General features: G+C 43.1%; 1 protein-coding gene across 3 annotated transcripts in view; it reads right to left on the bottom strand.

Moving 5' to 3' along the window:
- Positions 1 to 192: 192 nt before the first annotated feature.
- atg7 (ATG7 autophagy related 7 homolog (S. cerevisiae)) overlaps positions 193 to 17,078 on the bottom strand; it is a 61,163-nt gene continuing 44,277 nt past the window's right edge. For all 3 annotated transcript variants that reach the window (XM_076268565.1, XM_076268564.1, XM_076268567.1), the window contains one exon: positions 193 to 546. In XM_076268565.1, the coding sequence (XP_076124680.1) occupies positions 514 to 546 (33 nt within the window). In that variant the 3' untranslated portion in view covers positions 193 to 513. The remainder of the gene's footprint in view (positions 547 to 17,078) is intronic.

Genomic DNA, 17,078 nt, shown 5'->3' with positions numbered 1-17,078 from the left:
TTAGCCTTGTAAAGCAGTGTGTTGCATTTATTTGCTACATAAGTGGTGTAATACAATGATAGTTAGTCATCAGATATGACTGTGATATTATGTTTGTCATGTCCCTCCAAATCCATTAAGTATAATATGTAGCCTAAATAACAGTTGAATATATGAAGTCTTTTTATGAAATTGAAAGAAAGGTCATTAATGTATGGTTTCGCACATTTTAATGTTACTGTCAAAGTAACACTGAGTACAAGGACTTGACATACACCACCACAATAAGGTTAGAAAATAACACAAAAAACTTTGTGCACCATGAACCTATAGATATAGATATGGCTCAACAGTAAAGAAAACAAGACGCTTGTTGACTTTGGTTGCTGATCTCAAATGAAGTAGTACATATATATGAAATTGTAAAGTGTGGAGTCCATGTGATGTTTGTTTTTCCTTTTGAAGAGCCATTCTGGTGTCAATCAAATGGAGTCTTGTGAGTTGTCCACTCAAATGGAGCCTTGTGAGTTCACTTCATATGCTCTCATCATCGCTCATGTCCCAAATCTGAAAAAATATTATTGCTGTCAGTTATGAATTATAAAAGTTAAAATAAGCATACCTACAATTGAAAACACAAACAACATCCAATTTCCATATCACGACAAACAGGCTTTAACTGGCCAATTTAAAGATTATACTACTCAGACTACATACATACGTGTGACTGTTTTAGCTGTTTCTTGTGACTAAGATATCTGCTGTGACCAAACACAATAATATTAGCACTATTACACGGAAATAGTAATAGCACTTTAGACAACTACAAAAAAACAACATTACACATATTCCACAAGATATACCAGATTACACTTAAAAGGCCTCCACTTTCAAGCATAAAAAACATCAGTTCCAGATAGCTAGCAGTGAATGTGAACAAGCTGTTCCTTATTTGATAGGTACAAAGATAATAGAGGTGCTAAATGTACTGTGCAAAGTCATGACACAATAGACTCTGTAATAAGCAGCTCTTCAGGTGACTGACACACACACACACACACACACACACACACACGTGCCAGATGAGTTAAGAGACGGGACTGAGGCTGCTCCATCAGCACACCTGGCATCACGGGCAGCTCCTATGCACCATTAACATGCTAATCAAATCCCCCACAGCCACAAAGAGAAAAACATAAAACCACTTCAGCTCCCAACAAAGCACTGTCCTCTAGTCAAGGAGCAGCTCTTCTCTCACTTTGAAGTCGGAGCCAGGGCAAGTAACGGCCCCAGAGAAAGTGGGGAGAGAAACCCTTCCTGACTCAGGGAGAGATGACAGAAGACACCAGGCGAAGAGGAGAAAGACAGGCCTGTTCTCCACTTCAAAGAGAGAGCCCCCATCTTGGGGTGTCACTCACGTCTGCTCCATAAAGCCCAAGGCCAGTCCTCAGGACATGGCAAGGAGCTGCAACCATGCCTCACCCCCATGTCATAGACACACTCAAGACCAGTAGGAAGCAAGTGCACACACACACACTTCCTGGCAAAGGCCTTCACCACACACCTCCGTCAGTAAACACTGTGGCTCCTCTGACGCTAGCAAATTCCTCACATTCCGTCTTCCTTCAGACTCTCTTCACATAGCTCAGGCGAATGAAATGACATGCATACCACACACACTGAAACACACACACCCACACACACACACACACACACACACACACACACACAATCAGTGTGACAGGCCTTTGATTACAGAGCTGAGCTTGAAAGCCTTGCCATACGTCTTATGAGGCATATTATTGGTGATTCAGACAACTCCATAAGCAGACACTCTATATACAGTTCAAACAAATGTGCAAATCAGAGATGGGTTCGGCAGACTGCTTCTACATGCTAGTTCTGCATATCTCTACTTTTGCATTTACATTCACAATTCTTTTTTTCTTGGATAGCCAGTGCTTGGATTTTCTCTTTTTTTTTTGGATAGCCAGTGCATGTGCGCAACCCTGTTCTGTGCACCTGCATGTGTGTATGTGCGCATTAGGCATTCTTGACAACGCACCACTGACACACTGCACCACTGACTTTGGAGTGGGTTTGGGTTAGCCAGGTTTTTCTTGTGGCCAGGACATCAATGCACTGACCATGCGCCTGAACACACCTCATTTCAGGAAATCCCATCTGCGGATGCACAGATGGTCAAACTGTATATTTGCTCTGCTGGACAGGGTCATTGAGTCACGCCTGGCGCCGTGCACAAGATAGGGCCCTATGTGTCCAGGATAGGCACGCGCGCGCGCGCGCACACGCACACGCACACGCACACGCACACGCACACGCACACGCACACGCACACGCACACGCACACACACACACACACACACACACACACACACAGTGTTTTTGGCATCAGGACCTGGTCTTGTGTTTTGAGGAGGAGGCAGACTATAATTACATATATCATTATTTTAATTAAAGCTTAGTGCACGGACCTTTAAACTATTTCAGCCCAGCCTACCACAAGAGTTCATATACTGCTGCAAGTAATTGTGATGAATGTTTACACGCTTCACACAGTGGCTTCCTGGTTGTTTTATCTATTTATTCATTAATTGTTTTGATTTCTACTATTTAACACTACAAGTGCAATAGCATCACATGTTATTCATGTACTGTTCTGCATAGCCCCTAGCACTGAGACTAGACTACATGATACACTGGCAAGACATCAATGATGGTTGCATAAACATAAATGTAGTTTTTTCCTCAATGATCTCCTGCACTGACGCTAGGACTTGTGGTGTAATAAGAGCTAACCATAGAGCTTTATATAGTGGAAGGGTTATGTCTATTTTCTTTTAGTAATAGAATTTACGAAAGATATTATCAAGATTATTTTAAATAGTATCCATATATTGTCCATTCTGCATTCAGACTGATTTAATATGATCTAATAACTGACTGAAGAAATTATATTGGAAAGGGGTACAACAACCACTTTAAACAAATACTATTCTTGCTATAAAGCTCGTACAAAATCACATGCATATTCACCCACTCACTCTCTCTCCCACCCACATGTTCCCTTTAAAGCAGCATGTCAACTGCTGTTATTTAGAAGTATAAGTTTAGTTGTTTTTTGGCATTGTGTCCACTTGAACATGGTGTTTTTTGGGGGCTAAAAATGTATACTTCATACACAGTTTTTACATGATCGTGTGGAAAAGCAAAAATCTCCTCCTAACTAAAAGCATGCAAAGTGTTTCTTAAGTCCAAAAAGATATCAGCCCCCAGCCTCTGAGATGGCAGAGAGGTAACATGCTTCAAATGAGCGGCAGCTTTGAGGAAGGTTAGAAGATAGGGCTGTCATGCAGACAGACCTGCAAACCCTGGAGTAGTGAAAAAGGTGACAACATACAAAACCCTATTAACTTCAACTACCCTGGTTAACATAGAAACGGTGACTGTAGCCAAAAGGTGACAAGTTTGCAGGTGTGCTAGAAAAAAGATGGCATCAAATTTAAATGACAGCCTTGTTTTCATAAATGCCATTCAAATGCCACTCAGACTTTTCCCAGTAATTGTAGGGATGTGTGTATGTGTGTGTATGTTTGTGTGTGTGTGTGTGTGTAAAACATTCTGTAACATAAATATCTTAACTTCACTATCAGCTAAATCAGTTTACTGCACATATTAAAGAGAATTATTTCTCATCCTTTTTAAATGCAGTGCAGCTTCAAAAATGTTCTTTTTCTTCATCCTTCAAAGAAAGTCTACAATGTTTATTAACATTTATTTTATACCACTTCCCCATGAAAAGTACGAAGATTTGTTGGTAATTGAAAGCAGGTTTTAGACAGACTATTAAAAACGGGAATGAAATCCATGGTGCAATATTTTGGATGTGGTGGATGTAGATAATAAAACAACACAGAGGACATCAGAGATTAGAAATGAATTCCTCCAGGACCCTGGAGATGATGGCCCCTACACACTGAGGGAAAACAACCTTGAGTTACTAAACAAATAAGCTGCTTATTGCTGCTTAATAAGCTGACAACCATGTAAATAACATTTCTGTCCACGTCATTATCACCAACAGCCAAAGACAGTAAAAAAAAAGATCTTCACAGTTTGAGATCTGAGAGTAAATCTTCTTATCTTCAGGGGTGTGTGAAGTTCAGTCATAATCCTGAAAACGAAGACTAAAAAAAATGACTCCAAAGTAAATGAACAAATGAATGTTCTGTATGTTACTGAACTATAGTTTCCATCATGCTCTCTGCAAGAGAACAAAGACTTTTCTCTGTTCGGCTGATGATGTGGCGATTCAGAGTGGAAGTGGCAATTGGTGAACGGATTTGGACACTTTCTAAATAAGGTCACCCATGTTAACGCTTTCCTTCCTGTGTGGCCTTCGGTTGATGGAACCTTGAAAGTAAAACGCCTTCACCTCAGCCAATGAGCTCCACTATCTGCAGTGATTAGGCATAAAGCTGCTTAAGTGCCAATATGGAGCGCCCGACAATGTCTTACACATGCTCACATTAACTTACAGTAGACAAATTACCACGATTTACCACCAACTGCAGGTCTTTAAAAATGAAACACAATGTCCATCTGTTTCACATATCTTAAATGAAAAACATTTTGCACAGGGGCCTTTACACCCCTTGGCCTTTTATCATTGCACTTGGCCAACATGGAGCTAGTTAGCAACTTAAGGACCACACAGGGTGAGCTAATTATCCACTGTTTGCCATGCCGACAGTGAGCTGTCTGGCCATTATACCACTGCTGTCATCAGTGCTGAGCTGCTGAATTGATTTTGTACCGTACAACCAGAACAAACTGTGATGTGCTAATAGCTAACTGAGTCCTCCAGAATTAGCCTGAATGTTTCCCATTCTGGCAGGTGTCGACATGGTCCAATTACTTTGGCCTCAAAAGGACAACTAGCTGTTCCATGAATCAGTTTTTTCACACTTTTTAAAACGTTTTTTCTGTTTCCCGTCATTTGGATCGATATGGAACTCTTGGCCTTTGAGGATTTCTTGGACTTTCTTGAAATTCTGCACGTTTTAGGTTTCTGCTTCTGTCCAACGCTTTTGAGAGGTCAACATGACTTCCTGATCCTATGTGGTGGCCTCATAAAAATGGTTGCACTGCCTCCTATTGTTCTTTTACTCTTGCTGTTTCCCCCATCAAATGGTGAAACAATCACTTTGTCAGCTACAGTATAGAGTAGGTAGATGTGGATCTAGCTGGAAGAGATTTTCCTAAACCATTTAAACCAAAGATTTTTGAGAGCTTTGCCAAGGCTGTTGTTGAGCATTTTATAAACTAGATGTACTGCAGAGCGGTACAAAATATGACCGCCGCCCAGTCCAGCACATTTTTTCCACAAAAATAAATCACGCTGAAAGGCCTACGTATATGATTCTGTCTCACTAAATTGCATTATCCACACTCAATTCTCACTGGTATCTGCTAGACAACAAGTACCAAAACATGATTAGTTCATAGATTTCACATGTAAAATTCATTTTATACAACCCCACCTCCATCTTGCCTGTTCATAATTCTGAGAATTTCTTGAAGTGTGTGTGTGTGTGTGTGTGTGTGTGTGCGTGCTTGTGTGTGTGCCTGCATATGTGCCTGTGCATGCATGCGTACATATGTCTACTGTGTGAGTATGTGTCATACGTATGATTACTGTGAATGTATGTGTGTGCGTGTGTATCTGTTTGTGCACATGTGTGCACATGAAATGGGTTAACATGACCCCTGGAGGCAAACATACGGAAAAAATTGGTCATCCTAGGCCCTACATTTCTCAAGATATTCACAGAGAACTGTGTCTGCCCTACCCTCCTTTCAGGGGGTCCAGTCCAGCGGGGGGGCTACAGATCAAAACGAAAAACGACGGTTCCATGCTATCCATGTGGGGTTACATGCTCACCAAGTTTTGTGTACCCCGGTCTTTCATTGTCCCGGGAATCCTTATTGGTGTACATCACTAAATGTACACATAAATTATTTTATTGTAAGGCCCCCCATGAACGAAAGTACACAAAACTTTGCATGCATTCGGAGGGTGTCATAATGATCCTACACTTTTAATTTCGTGCAGTTTTGACCATATCAGCCAAAGATATTGTGAAGAAAACACCTAATTCTTTGCTTTTTCATTTTTAACTAGGTGGCGCTAAACATGAAATAAGTGGTAATGGGATGGGTTGACATGCCCCCTTAAGACCAACATACATAAAAAAGGTGGACCTCCTAGGCCCTACAGTTCTCGAGATATTCACAGAAAACTGTCTCCGGCCACCTACAGGCCAGTTGGTGTATAGCAACATAAATTAATTTATTGTGTGGCCCCCCATGAACGAAATTCCATGAAACTTGGCATGCATACAGAGGGTGTCACAGATACCTGCGATTACAACACCTCATTTTTACTTTTTTGTGTTTAACTAGGTGGTGCTATACATGAAATGAGTAGTTATGGAATGGGTTGACATGGCCCCTTGAGATCAACATACAAAAAAAAAATGGTCCTCCTAAACCCTACGGTTCTCGAGATATTCACAGAAAACTGTGTCTGCCCTACCCTCCTTTCGGGGGGGTCCAGTCCAGCGGGGGGGCTACAGATCAAAACGAAAAATGATGGTTCCATGCTATCCATGTAGGGTTACATGCCCACCAAGTTTCGTGTACCCCGCTCTTTCAGTGTCCCGGGAATCGTTGACGGAAATTTGGGCATGCAAAAAAAAAAAAAAATCTGACTAAACATATATGACCGCCGCTTCGCTGCGCAGCGGTCATAATAACCTATCAAAGCTAACAGGCCATCTTCAGGTTTTAATCATCCTTAAAATCCTCCCCACGAGTCAGACTTCTAACTGCTAATGCCTCATTATGCCTTTGTTTCATCTGTTGAATATAAGCCTAATGTCAAACTTTAGCTTTTAAATGGATGATTTGTCATTCTGTTCTAGGATGATTATTCTCAAGCGGAGTGCAGAGCTTTGATTAGACCTAAGTATCACACTGGCGCCTCATTTGCTAGAGGCTGCACCAGTTGATTGCTAATTGAGTAGAAATGTCTGGAACAGAGATCTTGAAGATCACACGGGAGAAACCACACCGAGATTGATATAAAGAGAGCTCAGAGAGCTGAGAAGCAGCAGTCTTTGCAGGCTACAATACAATAGGCTCCAGCAAGTTCTACCTGAATCTCCAACTCAGAGTTGAAACATAACCTGTGGAGTGGGGTGCTGAGGAGCTGGATGGTTTGCATCACAGTCTGTATTTGCTTAACAGTCCGTTTGTCCGTTATTCAGTGGTCAGTTCAAAGTCCGAGATTTGCATACGAAGGAGGAAACAACCGTGTTTCTGGTTCACAGCTTTGTGGCCATGTACTGAGCTCTCCTTATTCAACAAAGCCAAGGTAAAACGGTTTTCCATCCTATAGCATCTTTAATAAACTTGATTAGATCGACCGTCCTTTATGTTTACAAACTCATTCAGATAAAAAATGCATTTAACATGGGCAAGCCAACACAGACTGGTACCTTTTCAAATGCAAGGTTGTTTTTGTCAAATGCCTTTTGACAGAGCTTTTAGCACCCTTTAACACCCACCCACACAGACATTTCCCCAGGTGCTGTACACACTGAGATCAAGTGCATTTAGCGCAACTATCTGCGTGAGGAGGTTTACAGGCCTGACGTGTGCCTGCGGTGCACCATCTCTGGAGCTGGCCTCTCTCCAGGTGCAGTCACTGAGTTCACATGCATTCACACCCTGTGACATTAGACTTATCTACCACTGCATGGAAACTGTTCCACACTGTTCTATTTCGCACAATCTGAAATACAACTCTCATGTTGGATTTTGATTATATGGGGAAGACAATCACATGTGTGTAGTTGATTTTGATAGTTCTTTTAAGTTAAATAAAGTGTTCCCTATGCATTCTATATACTTTACATTTCGGTCAACATTGGTGTGAATTATATGATAATAATATCTCATATGAAGTAGAATAGCTTAATTTTGTTACACCATTCCTACACAAAGTGTATCGTAAAATTCTACACCTTATAATCATTAACAGCATTCAAAAATAACTGAAATGTTTACATCAGTGCAATATCCATGCGAGTGCAGTCACGTCCTGTGGATTAAACCGCGTGACAGTGTTGTATGCAAATCAGAATAAAAACACACGTATGGCCCGCACCTGGGTATTAACAGCATCGCTGAAGACATTTTGGAAAACCAATGTATTGTCTCAGCTAATAGACAGGAAATTATGTTAAACACCTACAGTCAGCTAAAGTTGACCCAGTTGATCTCTAACAGCATGGCCCCTAATCTAAATGACTATTTGTTAATTTAGTACCATCAGCAACATCCTAAGCGCAACTCTCTTGGATGCCAAATGATAGTTTTAGTTCATGAACAAGACACTTGGCTTTTTGCCTGACCATGCAAATCATTTGAATTAGGGCGCTATGCAACAACTGACCACTTTCCAAGGTATGTCTTGGCATCTACTGCTTTCTACGTCATCTTCACATTGACTTTAATGGAATATGGTTTTGTGCAGGTCTTTCACCTGTCGTTCCCGCTAGCAGACCCGGCTATGCACTATGCAGTTCTGTGGCTCTGTGACAATGGAAGAAAACTATCCACAGCATGACATCGCTAATAATATCGCTAAAAGGTGCCAGTTAGTGTGCTGGCAAGCTTTTACCAGTACCCACTGGGCTATCCTAAGTGGTGTACTAACTTAGTACCTACAGTAAGTGGTGTTTGCCCGGTTTCTAATTTTTATGTGGTTTAGATGGCAGCTTGCTGGGTTTCAAACCCCCATAATGCCTCTTTAACTTATAACTCATTTGTTGTTTTAAAACTCGACAACAAACAACAAACAAATAGCAGTTTCTTACTTATTTCTGCACTAAACTTTTAACGGGTTAACTGTCTTTTCACAACTTCCAGTAAGTTTGCTGAGATGAATGGGTGGCACCACAGCAACATCAAAAACGCCTTGAGAGGACAAGCCTGATCAGGCTGGGCTGAGGGTGTTGCAAAAGAGCAGCTGGCTGTTTGAAAAGTTTATCCTAAAAGACAAACTTGCTGTGGCCTGAGCTTTGGGGGGACGTTTGTTTAAAAACCCTGTGTTAATTTGGCCTCAGTGTTTGGTTAAAAGCGGTGTGATGCTTATAGAGGGAGGCCCGGTCTTTCCACACATGTTTCATGTAGGCTTCCATAGGTTTATGGGAATCCATGTACATCTGGGTCTCTTTTAAGTAAACCCAAGCAGCAAACACATAATTATGAATTACTAAGGGACAAGGGAAGGCTTTGTAGTGGATCAGGTCTACCCAGACCAAATGCTGCTCTACAGGGAAACAATACTCTTCAGAGAGCCACTGTACACCAATTAGCCTTGTGTACAGTATACTGCTCCAGTAGGGCAACATTATGAATGCTGTGAGACTTGCTGTAGCAGATTTAATGTCCTAAACTTGAAAAATATCTGCAGATCAAATCAAACAAATATTTTCTATAAGGCTACAAGAAAATGGAGAAATAAGATGGATTTTCTGGAACCCTCCATCAACCCAATCCAAAACTCCGAGGTAAATTAACAAATGTTTTGTCACAGGTACAACGTGCTCTCCAGTCAATGCATCATTCATTGAGTCTATAAAAATATAATTTAAGTGCTAGTGTTACTTAAAAAGAATAAATAGAAACATATAAGTGAAAATATAAGAAAAGATAAACACACCTGACATTCACACTAACTACCCAGGTTACTCGCTATGTAGTTTTGCCATCTGGGCTTGACACCCTGCAAAAATGCAAGAGCCACTTTTGCAGCTGGATGTGACCAAATACATTCCCAAACATCAGTTAGCAAACTTACTAGCGCTGATGAGTGCCAGCGCTGCTGCTGTCGGGGTTACCATGCCAAGTCTGTTGGCTTTAGGCTAGTCAGCTGTCTAGTTTGACACGTACAACAATCCTTTCTGCTGCTTTAACAAAATTGACAAATTTGATCTTTAACTCTGTCCCCCTGCTCTGCATTTTCGTCACCTAGACAGGAGCCAACCCTTTCCCGTAATGTGCTCCATGCCAAAGCCCTTGGGGTTACACCAACAGCCTTGACATCCCGCTCCTGCTAACGTCATGCTGGGTCATTATCGCTCCACCAGAGAGCCATCATTACGTCTAGCAGGCATTTCATCCTCCCCAAACAAAGTGCCTGCGTGGACCGCTGGCTCTCTGACCCAACTCAGAGGCAGAGTTGGCGGAGCGGGAGGAAGAGAAGGGAGGTGGTGGCCCCGGCGTGAGCTCCTCCACCACTGTTCCTTATTTAAGGCCCGGTCTGGAGGGATGGCCAAGCTGGAGTGGACATTTCCCTCGCTTTCCAAGGCCGGTGTCCCTGGACAGAAGCAAGCTGGAGCCCTGGACACACGTGTCCATGAGAGACAGAAAGGCTGGCCTTCCACACTGCTGCGGATGGAGCAGGAAAAAAGACTCCATGTTCTCCATTGGTCTCAGACTGAATAAAAATGCTCCTTTGTGGCCTGTGACCTACCAGCATGATTGGAGCTCACACATTGTCTCCTCCAAGACACCAGGCTGGCAGCATGTCCTGGACTGCACACATCATAGTCATTCACAAGGATTCAGCCATTTGTCCCCATCATCCCACTACCCCTATGCACCACCTCCCATACAATCATGTGTATGTGTGCAGATATGGAACTAGCCGATGGGGTTGGACAGGCCGGAGAGGAGGAGGCTGGGTGCTGGGAACAGGCTTTTACAGCCGATCCCAGCTGGGGTCAGACCTTTTATTTTGGTAACCCCATCAGCAAGGCAACTTAAACAAAGAGGCCAGACGCAGGAACTGCAGGAGAGCTGGCCGATGCGAGGGGGAGGACGTGCTGCGCAGACGCCTCTGTGCGCCAGACCGGGGTTTTCCCCTCATCTACTGGACCTGCTGCACGTCCCAGCACCCAACAGCTGTCAGCAGGCCGGAGCCTCCAGTCACCTCCTCCACACACACACACACACACACACACACACACACACACACACACACACACACACACACACAGTCATGTTTGTCACTCCCTCAGGAACATGACTCACACCTCTGCTTCACTAAAGCTCCAATAGCAACACACTACCAATACACTATCTGAAGTCTCCAACTACAACTACAGTACCAGCAACAGACAATATGAGCTGCCCCAACCTCTCATTCTAACACATACTGTCTACTTGTGTTGAGAAACACTCAAAATCAGGGTACAAAAAGGCATGCCAACATACATATACCTACATAAATATCACGTACACCTATTAGGTAAGTCAGTGATCAAAATGGATATATACAATTATATACATGGGTGCTTACTGCTTAAGCACAGATGCATAGAGAAGCACACACACAGTACTGAAAGTGCCTCCTCCATTTGGAGCAGATTGACTGAAGTGCAGTTAGAGAAACAGGCAGATCGCATGGGTGGGGCTGCCCAGAGAACTGCAGCTGTGGTTTGTTGTTCCTCAGGATAGAGGGGTCTCACTTGAGACTAGTTTCTCTCCCTCTCCTCTCACTCACTCACTCACTCACACACACACACACACACACACACACACACACACACACACACACACACACACACACAGTATTTCTCTCTGACACATTTCCTGTCCCACATATCAAGGAAAACCCTTCCAAGCGATTAGAGGCTGCTATTTTTCCGGAGTGGAGTTTGTTTCTCACAGGAGATAAACAAGACCTTGCAAACAAAAGCAGACAATTTACTACAAACCTTTTGGACAGTCAACATTTAAATCATTAGTTAAAAGTCAATTTGACTTGGCAAGTATGGCTCTCAATACAAAAACCACTCACCAAAAAACGACAAAAAACAAACCATAAAACCTAAGCATACTGTAGTACATGCCTATACAAAGGTCAAACTGCAAGTTTGCAAATGTGTCTCCTGAGCCCATTCCGGGCAGGAAAAGAGAAATTGCTTTGAAGTATTCTTCCCTTGCTGGTCTGTCTTTGCAGCCACCACTGATCCTTAAAGCACAGGTGTAGTGGTAAGGGCTTCCTGAACACTGTGTGGTGGGAGGAAGGGTGACTGCTGTAGCAGGCCATGCTGAGGAGATCAGAGATCAGAGCCAGAGCTACACACATGGCACCATTTTACACTCTACACTAGGCTTTACATCAACCACATACTAATTGTACAGTCAAATATCTATCTGTAATTAAAATGAAATGACTTCAAAATATGCTATTCATATCAGGGCCTCTACAGCTTTTTTGCAAACTTTTGGAAAAGCAGCAACACGATTTGCATGACTCAACCCACCCAGACGTCCAGGCTACAGAATGTCTGTTCTCTCAGTGTACTGTAGCTACAACATGCCTCACGTTGTCCCCTAACCATCATGACAGAAGTGAGGTTTGTGTAAATATAAAACCTGGCCTGGTGGGACATACAATCTTAAATTACAACGTTTCGCTTTTTCTTAACATAGCCCATAATTTCTGATTTCTTTGACGGTAGATAATCCAGCTGTTCCTATATAAGGGCGAATCTAAACAGCAGTCTTAATTTAGTGACTTAGAATCATACCTTTAGGTTAGATTTCCAGTGAGATACAACACTTGGATGGAATGCAACCACAAATGCCTAGATCTCCTCCTTCACAAACGATTCATCAAGATATGAGGTGTGTGTGTGTGTTCTCATCTTGGGCGCTTGGGCGTCATATACAATGTACACTATACGGTGAACCATCAAAACAACCTAAAGACCTAAAGACCTAAAACAAATTATACAGTGCTCACTATTTTAACCTCACTGCTTTTTATATAAGCAGCAGACATATCAAAGAACTCCCTGGCAATAATAGCACATGCTCTGCAAACAGCACCATAAATAATAGACTCTGACATCTATTTTTAAGGAGTTGGCATGATTAATTATTTGGACTAATTTTGAACACCTTGATGGCCTCACGTAAGCTCACTGCAAGTTAGCATAAGAGCAGTTAGCATACCACTGTAATCAACTTCCTCACAGCAAAACTGCTTTGAAATACACAATTCCCTCTCACAGTTTCAACCTGCCTTATAGCGCCGCTTGAGTGGGATAGAAGACGGAGGCTCTCTTTTTGGGGGACAGGTCGGGGCATGCAGCTCATCAATCAGAACAGCAGCCCATTTACGCCTGGAGCTCAGCAGACGAGGAGAGACAAAACACATGCATACAAAGCACACACACACACACTCAGTTTCACATAAACACATAAACACACACACACACACACACACACACACACATGACAACAGCACTCACTCACATGCACAAAGGGGCTTGGAAGGCTACCTGTTTAGCTTCATCAGCTAGAGCAATGACGAAGGCCTCGGTCCTTTGAGGATCATCAGATGAAAATAGGAGAGGTCAAATCAAGAGGCTCTCTGCAGGGCGTGTGCCAGTGCAGACCTGCACTTGTATTAATTACACATGTGAGGCACATCCAGCTGACGTGTGGTCAGATACAGAGTGGAAAGCAAGGCCCCCGGCTTGGCCTCAGGGCTCTCGGAGAAAAACACCCAGAAAGGGAGGAGGAGGGGAAAAAAACTTTAATGAAGGACTGGATGAAGTCCAAAGACTGAGGCAAATCATTTGAAAACAGAAATGTGTTTTGGAAGGGCTACTCTTTATCTTGGATCAGAGGAGCCATCCCAACCGCAGGCTGCACACTAATCTGTTTGATCCCCCCCGTCCCCTCAGGACCATCCCACAGTTATGATCTTTGGAGGCGGCCCATTTAGATGCACACCTTTGGAGAAGATTGCCCAATGGCACATGATAACATGATCTATGCTTGACATGACTTTGTGATAACCTCACCAGCACTCTGCTAAAAAACAACACGTGACGACATTGATTTTGGAGCTGACTGGAGATGAACGTTTTGAACGCTTTCTCCAAGAAGGGAGCACAACAGTTCACTAAAGGAAAGTTGTAAAATTGAAAGTTCACACAATGATCAAACCTCAGCCCAAGAGCCAAAGCCATAGAGCAAAACACAGTACGTATTGTGCTCGTCAGACAGGCACAAAGTTCAGCCTCGGCAAGTCTGCTTTTTGAACAAAGAGAAGTTTGAACACAGAGCAGGGAACGTTGGAAAAAAGTAGCGTATGAAACTGGAGAGATACACCTCAGAGGCGACGGAAACCAAGAACAGAGGGACGATGCTATCTTTCCGCTCCATGTGTCGCTTGAGCAATCAGGCCAGAGATAAGGCCGGGTGTGTGGCTCCCGTTGGATCCTAGGGACGGGCTCACCCAGCAGATTACAACACCACTGCCCTGTGCCAGGATCGCTCCTGCCAAGCCTCCTACATGGGCACTGATAACCACCCACCCACCGGTGTGACAGTCATGGGCCAAGTTTCCCAAGGCACACATCCTCCACTGGGTCACCATCCAGACTCTGCATTTGTCATGCTGAAAGCTACCCAGATGCCATCTCTGGCAAATGGCTTTGGTTTAATCCAGCCCTACTTATTTACTTATCTATGTTCTCTTTCCTCTTTACATATAGAAAATGGGAGAAGATTTGATTATTCTCAAATAAACCTTAAATGAGACAAAAAGGTTATAGTCAATAGATATAGATCAAACATATTCCTTTTCAAACTTTGAAGTATCTCTGATATGAGGTAACTGGTACAATCTACATCATTTTGAGTAGTGCACATTAGCACACCACTGGAGTACTTGGAATCCAAAGGAGCAGGTGATTTAAAATAATATAATAAAGTCCAAAGGCAGAGACAAACTAATAAGATGATTCTAGATAACCAGGAGTGACCAGCCAGTTCTCATTCAAACCAAGCTTGTTAAAACACAACAGTAGGCATATCTATAATCACTGTTTTGAAAACAGTAATCTTCCCATGCAGAACTCTGAGTAAATGACTGTTGGAGTAATCTAAATGTTTGCGCTAGACATGCAGCGCTGCTAAATGTGAACATATGCACCACTATATGGCCACAGGCACAGTCATACAGGCACCTCCGGTTGAAACCATTCGCAAAATAGTTCTGAACAAATGGTCCCCAAAAGTGTCGTCCCCAGTGGCTGCCACTACTGCACTGTCTGTCATTCCTCCCCCCTCCCCTCTCCTCTCCTGTTACATCCACAGTGCATCTCACTTTAGTCCTGATGTTCCCCTCCATAGTGCCTGGCCTCCAACATGTAGTCAAATGTCTATGGTGGATCTAATCTGGTATTACAGGTGCTACGATGGTGTCCTAAGAATGGTCAAGGATGCTAAAACTGACCGGCGATGTGGCTTCATAACATGTGTGGGATAGAGCTGCCTCCAGTCAACTGCCTGCAACCGGATCTGTCTGGCTGTCCATATACCCTCACTCCAGGGGAGGGAGAGCGGGACATAAATGTGGGGTGGCGCCGGAGCTTGGCTACCATCTATAGCGTCCCGCTCCACAGCTCTAACAAGGACTCGCCGCTCCTGCCACCCATCCGGCCGTCGGCATCAGGTTTCCACGACGTGCCTGCGGTATTATTTTGGCATCCGTGTTTTGTAAGACAAGGTTTTCAAATCAACAGGGGCCACGGCGAGCTGCTGAGATGGAAGTGAGCTGGGAGACCACAGCATGGGATTGACCCCTCTGGTCAGTGCCAGCTTTGAGGCCGTAGTGGGTGGGCACTAAGGGAGGTGAGACAGAGGTCAGTGAAAAGGTCCTAAAGTTGTGTGTGTGTGTGTGTGTGTGTGTGTGTGTGTGACAGTTCCTTCTGTGATCACAGAGGAGTGTGAATATGAGAACGCTCTATGCTCCAGCTACCCCGCTGCCCCAGTTAGGAAATCCAACCAGACGCTAGTTGTAAGAACTGGACAAAGATCATCTTCCATATGATTCCATCAATGTATACACATATGAGCCAGTAGCAGTTTCCTCTGGAATGCCATGACACATTTTGCACAATCTTTTGTGGTGCAAAAATAACTGTGATCCCAAAATATTCAAACAAACTCAAATACCTTTCCAATCCAGCACATTGCAACCAGAGTATTTTCAGAGGCGGACTGACTGTCAACACACATCAGTCAAATGTCATCCAAGACATGTTTATTTTGGGAAGATAATGTAGCATGACATATCTTATCTTCATTAATACAGAGATGTACTGCTTACATGGTTAGTAGTACAACAACACAGTCCAATGTTAAGACTACTAGAAGTGGAGGTGGGTTAGCCCAGTTAACCCAAATAAGCTCTATAAATAACCCTGTAAGCTAACTTGTCTTACCCACTTCCAGTGAATTATGCTAAGCTAGGCTAACGGTGTCAGACTGAGTTATTGCACACACAGAGAAAAGAAGGATGTGTCCTCTTATCTAACTCTGGGGTTAAATGGCAAATACGATCATTTCCCCAAAAGATGGCGTGTTCCTTTAACATACCTACCGACGCCTGTATTTCCTGGAATAATGTATCTGTTTTTTTACATTCACTTATATTTTCATTGTCTATACACAGACACAATTACAAAGATAATATGCTGTTTAGAATCTGACATGTTGTATACCTGGCGTAGGTCCGACAGCACCAGAAAGATTTTTGTAGAAAAAGGGGGGAAAATACAGCATGCAAAAGTTACTGCATTGAGATGCAATCTAAACATGCAGTGAGCAGCATATTTACTGCAATAGTACCAAATCCTAGAGGATCTGTTTCACTTGATAGTCATCATTAGGCACTAAGCATGCGTTGTAAAGTTACCAAGCCGGATTATGAAAAAAAAAAAAAAAAAAAAAAAAAAATCAGCATTAGCAATATCTCGCTTTAGCAACTTGTGCAATTTTGTGCTTCCCTGAGCGCTTACAGGCGAATTGCTTGGAGGTGATGATTAACCGCATGGCTTATGCTCCAACTGAGCAGCCGGGAACCTGGCCCCCAGTGAAACTTTGACAGGGGATTATGGCGCTCCCTGCTAGCAATC

This window comes from Alosa pseudoharengus, unplaced genomic scaffold (assembly GCF_046254945.1).
Source record: "Alosa pseudoharengus isolate Yale_2024_CS ecotype anadromous, Long Island Sound unplaced genomic scaffold, YU_APseudo_1.1 YU_APseudo_1.1_scf_5, whole genome shotgun sequence".
Lineage (NCBI taxonomy): Eukaryota > Metazoa > Chordata > Actinopteri > Clupeiformes > Clupeidae > Alosa > Alosa pseudoharengus.
This window is presented reverse-complemented; position numbering and strand designations above follow the sequence as displayed.